The sequence below is a fragment of the Sinocyclocheilus anshuiensis genome, unplaced genomic scaffold (assembly GCF_001515605.1).
Source record: "Sinocyclocheilus anshuiensis isolate Anshui unplaced genomic scaffold, SAMN03320099.WGS_v1.1 scaffold13, whole genome shotgun sequence".
NCBI classification, from domain to species: Eukaryota; Metazoa; Chordata; class Actinopteri; order Cypriniformes; family Cyprinidae; genus Sinocyclocheilus; species Sinocyclocheilus anshuiensis.
Window position 1 is genome coordinate 323,212 of NW_015538026.1, and position 11,478 is coordinate 334,689.

Sequence of the window (11,478 nt, forward strand, 5' to 3'; positions counted from 1 at the left end):
TTATATGAAGTACCGTACATTGACATAAACTACACAAAAAGTGAGGCTGAGGTTCCTAAATGTTATTATTTATTTGTATAAAAAATGATTTTTTTTTCTAACTTTATTAAATATGTCGGCCATCTTTAATGTTAAATTCCTAAATTTAGTCCATATTAGAAAAATATGACATGGGTGTTACCAATTAAAACAGTATCAACCAAAGCCATCTTTGCACTGAAAGCTGAATCTTAAGTTGATTTTAGATGTATTTAGACAGTTAATGCTGGTCAAAGGGCAGTAAATGCATTTATGCAGCAATTACAATTGCATAATGTAATGCGAATAATGTTTTAAACAAAAACATTCTGAATACAGAAATATGAAATGAATGACAAAATGGAACGATAGGATACCGCCAGTAGGTGGCGGCAAGTCAATACAATTCTGTTGGTGAATGAGTCATTGGCTGCGTTTACACTTGGCATTAACATGCGACCTGTATCCGAATGTTGTCCACATAAGCATTGAAAAGACAAGTGTAAACGCGCTTCTGATCGGAATGTTATCCGATCAGCGTGTCCTGGTCCAGAGGTAGTCGAGGTCGCATTGTGATCGGATCTCAATGTAATGTAAACGCAATCCAGCCATCGTGTCTGCATTCGCAGGTCGACATCACGCAAAACGCCGCCCCATCTCTCCCGATCTGTCGGAAGAACAGAGCGCTAGTGAGACTCGTACATTTATTTTGACTTGTAAAATGTCCAGACTTATTTAAATATTGCGCGGGAAATACAGATCCGATCGGTTACCCAGATCGTGAAGTCAGCTGATGTTGCCAAGTGCAAAGGTGCCGTGTCCTGGTTGACTGATGATCCGATCTGCTTGACCAGATCACGGTGATCGCATGATGCCAAGTGTAAACGCAGCCATTGTGTCATCCATTCAACCATGGGTCATTGAACCATTCATTTAAACGATACATTAAAAAACTCTGATTCATTCAGGAACGAAACACAATGCTGTGCGTTTTGTGTCTAAAATGAAATCAACTTATACTCATTATTAATTAAATAAACAGCGTACTGTCTAAAATAGTTACTTATGACTGCTGCATATTTACACTAAAATCGATACTGGTCTGCGCTATAATGTAAATGCATTCGCTCCGCGCAGTCCAGTGCGTCACGCAGCTTTGCCACCGTTTGCCACACAGATTTTGATGACAGCTAAATAAAATGTGCAACTTGGGCTCTTTACATGTATGTTCTTCTTTCCGTTTATAGAATGCATTGATTGACACTGTCTGCTCACAGTTATCAGTAATCAGTGCAATAATATAAGTGCTGTATTCGTCAAACATTCCTCCCCCTCATTGGAGAAAAATCACGTTCAACACGAAGGCGTGTAACGCTGTAATCCAAGCGATGAAAGTAGTAGACGAGGTAAAAATATTTTGACGTTTTTTTTTACTATAGTGTTTTGTATAATATAATAAAAACAAGTAGGCCTATACTAATACTAACAGTATAGTTTGGTTCGAATATACCGGTATTTTATTAGGCTATAAATATGTGGCTATGTTACAGCTCTTGTCTTTTTTCTCCTTTTCAATCTGTCCAATCCTATTCTCACAGCTGATTGGAAATGAGTGCGTATCTCCCGCTTTGTTGTAGTTTGCTGATTTTTGTCAAATAAACTGCTGTTTTTGCTTTTTAAATAAAAAGAACGTTTTTTTTTTCAGTTTAATATGTTGCAGGCTCATTTATTGGTAATAAATACTTTATTATAAATAATATTGATGATAATAAATAATTGTTTTTGAAGCTGCGGTTGAAGGATCCAGTTTCTACATAGTTTCATGAGGATTTTCCTGGGACATTGACAAAACACGCTTCTGTTGCGTCTGCCCACACCGTTCCACACATATTCAAATGAATGCTGTATGAATGTCAATACATGCAGCTGTAAACAAACGGTTACTTCAGACATGCATGGCCATAAAGTGACAACATGTTAGCTATTCTACACTCCTTATTTTATGTCTCTTAGCTGATTAGCCTAGTAAATCCTTTTAGACTACTTGTGAATGTGTGTAAAACGTGACTTTACTCTTGTTACTGCTCCTAAAATCGACTCACTGAAAAAAAAAGTGTGCATTCCGGAAGGGTCTCATAAATAAAAATCAATTTTGCCTGTCAGTTAGGATAAGATAGTAACATAAATCGAACATATGTTCAAAAGCGGTAAACTAATGACATAAGCCTTTTTGTTACTGCACTGAACCGCAGTCATAACGCGTCCCTTTTGTTCCAGCGCATTTGGTCAGCACTCGTGAAGTCTGGTGAAACGCCAAGAGTAGAACAACACCATAAACGCTTCAAAAAATCTTATGTTTTTTAAGTAGAACCAGCTGCTTCTATGGTCACATCTTGTACATACATGCCCATGTCTCTAGGAGCAAAAAGTTAAGTATGGTAAGCATATTCAGTCACGTAGCACATGTAGGCAGTTGCCAGGTCATCTGACCAATCATAAGGCATGAAATATTGCAAAATTTTCAACAAGGAAATGTATTGGTGGGTCTAGCATGTAAACACGTTTTCCTCCTGAACCAAACCCCTATATAAGCAACGCAGCAGAATCCACGTCTTATTGGTTTAACCAACTGTCAATCATTACAAGTCTGGTATATGATTGGTTAATATAACAGCCTGCGCACGACCAACGATGCCCTAAGCGAAGCTGTATCAGTTACCACAGAAGCGATCCTACTGAACACGCGGGGCAAGTACGAGTGAAAGAAGTAAACAACTTTGTTAGTATAGTTTAGACATGGCTTGCAAAAAATTAGGCAGTTTAAGTAACGCAATGTGGCAAAGAAGCTCCAGTTGTACAGTTTCGCTGTGCGCAGGATTGAATATTCCTGCTTTTGCTTGTGGAAGCTTCGCCTCGGCTGGTTCAACAATGAACGGACAGAACTGCTGCAAAGATAAACACAACTGTGGACCGACGAAAAATTTACCAGTTAATCATAACCCTGTTGCAGCCGCAGTCACATCGCACAGACATCAGATCGTGGGCAAAAATAGAGGCGAAGAATCTCTTGCCAAATCTGGCAGGGCATTCTCATCCACGGCCCCGCAGATTAACAATAAAACGTACTTGTGGGCGAGATACAATGAGATGAAACGGCTCGTGCACGGTATGTTGATTTATTTTCAGTTCTCAAATGTGATGTTCTGTAATCTCTGGACTCGTGGCCAAACTTATTTTTCCACTTTTCCTCCGTTCCAAAGAGGCGCTGGCCTCTGGACATTTTGTAAACAACAACTGCCATTCACATGTCCAGTGCATGATCGACATTTTATGTTCACAACTATTTCTTGTGTAAGAGACGTGGTTTTTCTTAATTGCCTTGTTTATGCACAGAAGAAAAAGTATTTTAATGTAATAATAAACTTAAAATCTCCGCCTCACAGATTTGATTCCTCCTGGGGTGTGCAATCTTTTGAACCCTTCCACCATCTATGCCAACAATGAGGTGAATCTGGAAGAGGTGGACATCTACGGCTTTGACTATGATTACACGCTCGCGCTCTATTCCAGCGCGCTGGACGAGATGATATACAACAAGGCGCGAGAGTTTCTCGTTCAGCACTACAAGGTCCGAGAAAAACATCCAACTTGATGCCATATAAACCTGTTGATTTGCATATTTCATTGCTATTAAACCAAATAATTATAAATACCAAGCGTCATTATGAGGTAAAACGCATAGCCAAAAAATAAACACTTTCGGTCCAATCACACGGAATTTTTGCTAAAAGGCGGGGCAGTGAAATGGAAAAAAATAACATGAACGGTTTTTTTTTTTTGAAGTTGAACTTTTAACATTAGCGCAACCTTTTTAGAATGCTGCAAAAAACAAACGCAACAGCACTTTTATGTTTAAAAATGCAAGATGCAGCAGGGTAGCGGAAAAAAACGCAAAGTGTTATGCCGCATCCCTAATGACGCACGTATGCACTATGTACTCAACCATGTAGTGTATGAATTATATAAGGTGATTTTGTCATTCATAATCGGAGTCTGATAGCCCCTCCCCTTTCGAGTGCATGAAGTGTTCAACATTCCACACTTTTTTCCCGGTTATTTAAGTGCATCATCCGGGTATTTTAAAGTGCACTTTTTCTTTTTGGAATTTTCAGTGTGAACTCACTACTCACACTATTTATACTACAAAACGTCACAGAATAGTGCATAAGTACGCGATTTAGGATGCACCTTGAGTCTTTTTTTTTTTTCAAGTCAAACTTCTTTTAATTTCAGCACCACGTTTTTAGAACACTGTGTAAGACGTGAACGTAACGGTCAGGTCTGGCGCATGTTTACGTAGAAAAATAATGAAAAGCAGTGCAGTGGAATGCAAAACGCATTGTGTGAACGGCCCCTTGGAAAGTTTAAAAGGCCATATACAGAATGTTTAAAAATGGGAGAAGCAAAGCACTGGAATGGGAAAAAGCACTTATGTTATGTGTGAGGCGCTACAAAAGACGCGAGCGCAGCAGTCAAAACATGTCCATCTAGCTCATATTAGCATAGAAAAACAATGAAAAAGTGTGAACGGCCCCTAATGCAACAAAGGCATCCTTTGCTTTTGGCTCAAGTGCTCAGATTATGTGTAGTTCTGTTTTGCTTAATTGTTCTAATGATGGTTACCTGTCTGAGCTTTCTGAGCTGGGGTTGGCATGTTTGAGATGACTTAACTTTTGTTTCTTTCACTAGTATCCCGAGGGAATCGGTAAGTACGACTACATTCCCAACTTTGCAACTCGGGGACTTCACTACGACATCCAAAAGGTGCATTTAACCTTCTGTGCTTGAGTTTTTGCAGCATTGTTTAATTGCAGCTGTGCAATAAAATTAATGAAACTATTTATTTATTATTATTCAATGCCATAGGGACTACTGATGAAAATCGACGCCTTCCATTATATTCAGTTGGGCACTGTTTATAGGTAAATTGACCCTCATTTGATCAATTTGGTTAGTGAGTTTGTGTGGAGAACTGTTTGTTATCTAATTCACAGGCTTTGTTTCTTGTATTCACAGGGGTCTGAAGCCTGTTCCTGATGATGAGGTCATGAAACTTTATGGAGGTTCAAATCATGTTCCCCTCCACCAAGTCAGTGGATTTTACGGCAAGGTGATTGTTCCACGTGGTGTTTTCATTTAATCAAATTTAATTTCAGTTTTACACTCGAGAGAGCAGATGTTTACATGGCGTTATTGGCATGCTTACATTTTTGTGCCTCATTACTAAGAGGTCAGTGAGGCTAAAGTGGTGCCACCCTGTCAGGAGCTCAGATCTGATTTTGTGTGTCCAGCCACCATGAGTAAGTGGCTGTACACTATATATCTACAACAAAAACATTACAGTCCTTTCTGTATCAGATGGTTATCTTCTCTGCAGGATGTCCACAGTTGTGGGAAACACAAACGTATCAGGGATTTATAAAATTATGTTTTGCAGACTAGGAAAAGACAGATATTTAATGAGGAATTTTTCTTATGCTCTTTTGCAAAATGTTTCATTAGCTTAATATTGCTCTTGGATGCAGAAAACTTGCTTGCCTAGTATTGTCTGACTTGTGAACAACATTTTTTGAGTCAATTCAAACTTGTTTAAAGTGGTGTGCAAATCTGTATGAATGATTAATTGGAGCAGTGGTTCTGATGAGGTCACAGACAGTAGGGAAAGCATAAATAATACAATTCAATTAATACAACTTTTAACTGAAAAGAAATTAACTGTCCTGTTGAATTATACAGGCCATGATGTTTACGTTAAAGCCGTGCAGTTCATGGTGATAATAATAATATATATATTTTTTTATTATGTTTGATAAAAAAAAAAAACATTTGTTTGATTTTTCAGTACATTTTTAATACACTAATAGTACTCTATTTTAATATTGCCATTTAAATTTAAAATCAGTCCAATTTCAAATCTGTTGCGAACCACTGCATTAAAGAATATTTATTTATTATCTCAAATGACTGATATGGCCATGCACATTCATGGCTCAGGAATTTGTAGTTAAATACTGGTTAACTGTTTTTTGTGTGTGTGAGGTTTTGCATTAAAATGGTCATTAAAATATATGACCTGCAATTTCCTCGCAACAGACCAACAGTATTTCCAGCTTCTCTTAGAAAAGGCATGTAATTTACATATAAAGATGAATGAAGCTTTGCCTATTTATTACTGTTGTACGATACATATGACTCATGCATTTTATTATTACTTGTTCCAGGGTCCCAAAATGAAGCAGTTTATGGATGTGTTCTCCATCCCCGAGATGACTCTCTTGGCAGCTGCGAACGATTACTTCATCTCAAATGACATAGAGTACGACCCAGTGCATCTCTACAAAGATGTCTCCGTAAGTGTGAAGTCAATATGCCCTTCGTGAATGCTGATTTGAAGACACTTGTCTTCTTGACAATTAAGAGCATTTGCACAATAAAGCCAGGCTGTTTTTACAGACTGTGGGAATAGTTTACAAACTGCTTTTGTAATTTAAAACCGTGAGAGCTGTTTCTTGTCTGTCGTTTTGTAAACTCTGTCGTCAAGCTGAGCAGATTCTTTCTTCTGCCTGTGGTTAAGTTCCGCTGACTGATTTGTTTTCATTCAGCCCAGACCACGGTGGTCCTGAATTGGGTTACAGAGCGACTTTGTTTTTTCATGCTGTTTTGGGTCAATTTACTTGCAGAATGTGGTCTTGTCTTTCACTTCTGCTTTCCTGCCCCACTCTCCACTCCTCCTTACTCGTGCTCTCGCTGACTAGTAGAAAATAAAAATCTTAGCTGTGCACTAAATGGCTAAAATCCAAAATATTTCAGACCTCCAAAGTGTGTCAACAAGAATCAAATGAATTATTTTGCAGTATGTGGGTTTGCCTCATTAACACATTCACTAGAGTGCTTGACAGGAAGTAGAGCGTCCGCTGTTCTTGTTTATATTTCAAGCGCAGCTTTTCGAACTGACTTCTGTCTGCGCTGCTAGAACAGATTGTACTGTTCTCGCAGTGTAGTGTGTGAGTACGTAAGATGTCATAGGGAACCAGAAACCTGGCAGCGGATCAAAATAAAGTTTGTGAAAGATCTGTTTTAAAATCATTTTTACGAACAAAGGGGAAAAAAGATTTAATAAAAAAAGAGAATAGAAAGTGTTTGCCTTAAACACTGGTTCACGAAAACGCCTGTTAGAGTTTGTTAAACTTTTATAGTTTGAGAAATATGAGCACTGAATTGACGGATAAAATCTGTCTTTTCAGGATGCAATTGGAATGGTGCACATCAAGGGTTACATGTACAAATGGATCATGCAAGATCTTGGTGAGTATGAACAAATATTTACTATGTGCATTACCAAAATATGTGGCCCAAAAATGGCTTAAAATTTTAGCTAAAGTAAGATTTGCACTGAATCAAGTAGCCAAGTGAAGATCATGTTATTGAAACCTGAAGCTAATGACAACCAGACTTGAAGTTGACACTCCAGATATGACTGCAGTGCGTGTATGTGGTGTGTATTAGTGCTGGGCGGTATACCGGTTCAGACCGAATACCGGTGTTTATTTTTGTTATGATAATAATTTTTAAAATACTGCAATACCGCTTATATGTCGCTTAAACAACATTCGGAACGCGACACTGTTTGAAAGGGGTCCCTTTTCACTGTTGCACTGTGAGGAAGTTCCAGCTATATGTGTTACTAAGCGTGAAAGTTCTGAAACTGAAGCTGTAGAACTAATAGAACGTGATGACACAGAAGAACTCATCCACAATATCCACATTGACCGCCACAAATATCCACCACCCCCTGCCATCAGCTCCCGCGTCTCACACACACGAGCGCGACTTTAGCACTAGATTTAGCAACTTTCAGACCCTTTTAGCGGCTTTTTTTCCATAGAATATTCATACTGACAAACTTAGTGACTTTTTTGGATAAACCTTAGCTATGGTTTAAGTTGGAAGATTTCGCCAGTGCTGTCCCGCGAACGTGAGGTCTGACTTTCCCGGAGAAGTGTCACCTCTCTCGGCGTCTGTTCTGTGCAGTGAGCGGCAGAGAAGCAGCGCATTCAGTTGGCCTGTGCGGCCGACTCGTCAATAAATTAGTACAAAACAGCGTTTCCTAGCACCTGTTACTTACTGATAGTTTGGAATTATAAATATGAGCGTAGTTCGTCTGTTAATATCACATGCACTTTTTTGTTTGTTGTTTTTTTTAGTTTGTTACTCAGAAAAATACCGTGATATAAATTTTTGGTCATACCGCCCAGCACTAGTGTGTATATAGGTGGAGAGCAGTCTTTTGTTTTCAGAGCAGACTGTTGCATAATCAGCCCTCTCTGGAGAATGAGATTTGAAGCGAGCGGTTCTGTTAGGCTAGCCCAATCTAATCTTTGGTTTTAATTAGTGGTCAACCGATATATCGCCAAGGCCGATAAGTTTTACTGTTTGGCCGATGTGTTCAAGGCGGGACTTTTATTTTGTGTGCGCCTGAGTGCACACCGCTCACATTCTCCCTCTTCGTCGTTCAGTTCTGTCTAATACGGATAGAAGTCTGTCTAATAATCAGATAGAACTGTTAAACAAAGGAATTAAAATGTATACAAAATGTATTATAACGATTGCTTTAATATTATTAGTAATAGAAAGGCAAACATTATAATACTTTCTCATTTGCCGTCAGCATTCAGCAGATACGCATTTATATCATTTAAACAAATCTTTGAATGACTAATGAACATTTAATTTCACAAACCTTGCAAACTTAGTTGGATCCAGTTGTGAGATCTTGTGAAGTGTGCATTTGTATCCTGCATGATCGCGTGTTCTCTGCGTGACGGTCGGTCCGTGCAAATTGAATGCTGACAGGAGGAGAGTTCAGCTTCACTGGAGACGCGCGATCGACAAACTTTAAACTAAGTTAGTGATTTCAAATTATGCTGCGCTTTATGCATTTGCCCACTGTCAAATTCATGTCATTTTCATTGCGTGCTCTATGTAAAATGAGTGTTACCTTGGCTTTATTTGAAAAAAAAAATATATGATTCCCAATGCACACAAACTTCCCAGAATACTGAGTGCCCTGTTGGTTACAGTGTTTACTTCCTTTTTAATTCTATTTTTATTAAATATTTATTTATTTGTGAAAAATGCTTTGTCTTCTAAAGTATATGTATGTTTATTTAACACAATTATTTTTAATCCATTTTCAAATAATTTTAAATTTCTTAAATATAAATTAAAATAAATAAAATTATATTAGCTTTATATCGGCCATCGGCCTCCCTGCTTTCCAAGATATCGGCATTGGCTGTCAAAAAAACCCATATCGGTCGACCACTAGTTTTAATGTTTGTTGTATCCCTGCGGACGAGCAGGGAACCTGCAAATCCTTATCACAGATTTTCCATTGCAGTATAAACACTTTTTAGGCAAAACCGATTTGATCAGATTCTGTATTACATTCAACACACCCACTGCTCCGGGTGTGTGTTCACTGCTGTGTGTGTGTTCACTGCTGTGTGTGTGCACTTAGGATAGGTTAAATGCAGAGCACTAATTCCGAGTATGGGTAACCATACTTGGCCACATGTCACGTCACATAGTCTGAAAAAATGACTGATTCGGTTTTAGCCTGTATAGAATAGAATTGGTTTTAAAAGACTATCTTTTTTCTGCCTCAAAAGACCCCTTTTCCTTCCTTATTCGGTCCCCAGAGAAATACATTCTCAGAGGAGACGAGACATACGCTGTGTTGCACCGGCTGGCCAGTCACGGGAAGAAGCTTTTCCTAATTACCAACAGCCCCTTCAGCTTTGTGTGAGTTTCTTTTCTGTTGTATCATATTCAGCAGATTAATTCATAAAGGACCTCAAAGTGAAACTCCAAATTTTTCTGGACAAAAGTGCTTTTTTGCACTGTTATTGTTAAGTAATTGTGGGGTTTTTCTGTATTTTTTCAGTGATAAAGGCATGAAGTACATGGTTGGAAAGGAGTGGAGGGACTTCTTTGACGTTGTCATTGTTCAAGCTGACAAACCTCATTTTTTTAATGACTGCGTAAAGTAAGTTTGCTTTATTGTGAATGGAAAATATCTCATTTACAGTCAGTTGAGATTTCTGCACTAAAATGTTTCATTGTGCACTTTAGAAAAGGTGATTCATAATATATAATACCATTCAAACATGTTCTTTTTAAGGCTGCATTTATTTGATTAAAAAAAATACAGTACAGCTTAAATATTGTAAGATATTATGCTTTGTTATATTTTTAAATTAAATTTATTTCTGTGATTCAAAGCTGAGTTTTCAGCAGCATTTGCTCCAGGCTTCAGTGTCGCATTATTTTTCAGAAATCATTCTGATATGCTGATTTTGTACTCAAGAAGCATTTCTTATTGTCAAGTGCTGCTTAATATTTTTGTGGAAATGGTGGTACATTTTTTTTTGTATTGTTTGATTAATGGAAAGTTCAAAACAAAAGCATTTGTTTGAAATAGAAATCTTTTATAGCATTATAAATGTCTTTGTCACTTTTGATCAGTTTAACATCCTTGCCGAATAAAAGTAAAATAAAATGACTGACCCCGAACTTTAATGGATAATAAACAGTAATGTATTGATACCCAACCCTGAATTACCACTTTGCAGTGATTTAAAGCATCTCTATTTTTAATTTTCCAGACCATTTAGACGTTTGGACAGCAATGGAGACTTACAGTGGGATAGAATCAAGAGTTTGAACAAGGGACAGATCTATAAACAGGTAACACAGATTTGTTTTGTACTGCATCATATGTGTTTTTTGCTCATAATCATCTTAAAAGAATACAGGCAGATGAGAAGCTTTTAGTTGCTATTTAATTTATGCTGACTCATCTCTGAGTCTGGATTAAGTCGGGGATTACAAATACATCTGGTGAATTTTTTTCAGAATTACTGGGACATTTGGCCTACTTAGAAGTCCTCAACTTGCAAAAAACATATAATTTTAAAGTCTGCATGGTGAGCTTTTCGCTAAACTTTTAACATTTTCCTGTCCCTGTGAGAATAAACCCAAACCTTTCCAGCTCAGCATTGAGTCTCTGTTAATTGTACAATGATTTATCCACTTAATTTGGCTCTTTCATTTGGAAAAAGTACAAAAGAAGGTGGCAAGGTCAACTTCAGTCTGAACGGAAAATCAATTTAACACAGTTTGGCGGTGTCAGGCATGTACAAACAGACTTGGCTGACCAGAACAGAGGCTTAGCCTGACTATATACCCGCCCTCAGGCAAGATGAAGTTAAAGCAGCATGTGAAAACCTTCCTAAATTGGGAAAGACTTGTGGGGAAGTTCCCTGGCAGGAGACTTGGAGCAAATTGTTCCTGCCATACAAAACCAATGAAAGGTCTGTTGGGGGGGGGGGGCAAAAC

General features: G+C 38.0%; 1 protein-coding gene across 1 annotated transcript in view; it reads left to right on the plus strand.

The window, feature by feature from the left end:
* The first annotated feature begins 2,725 nt into the window (after window positions 1–2,725).
* Window positions 2,726–11,478, plus strand: part of LOC107678756 (5'-nucleotidase domain-containing protein 2-like) — an 11,796-nt gene continuing 3,043 nt past the window's right edge. Inside the window, exons 1-10 of the mRNA XM_016474142.1 lie at window positions 2,726–3,184; window positions 3,462–3,646; window positions 4,768–4,842; window positions 4,945–5,000; window positions 5,095–5,188; window positions 6,300–6,428; window positions 7,323–7,383; window positions 9,780–9,882; window positions 10,025–10,126; window positions 10,746–10,827. Of these exons, the coding sequence (XP_016329628.1) occupies window positions 2,815–3,184; window positions 3,462–3,646; window positions 4,768–4,842; window positions 4,945–5,000; window positions 5,095–5,188; window positions 6,300–6,428; window positions 7,323–7,383; window positions 9,780–9,882; window positions 10,025–10,126; window positions 10,746–10,827 (1,257 nt within the window). The 5' untranslated portion in view covers window positions 2,726–2,814. The remainder of the gene's footprint in view (window positions 3,185–3,461; window positions 3,647–4,767; window positions 4,843–4,944; window positions 5,001–5,094; window positions 5,189–6,299; window positions 6,429–7,322; window positions 7,384–9,779; window positions 9,883–10,024; window positions 10,127–10,745; window positions 10,828–11,478) is intronic.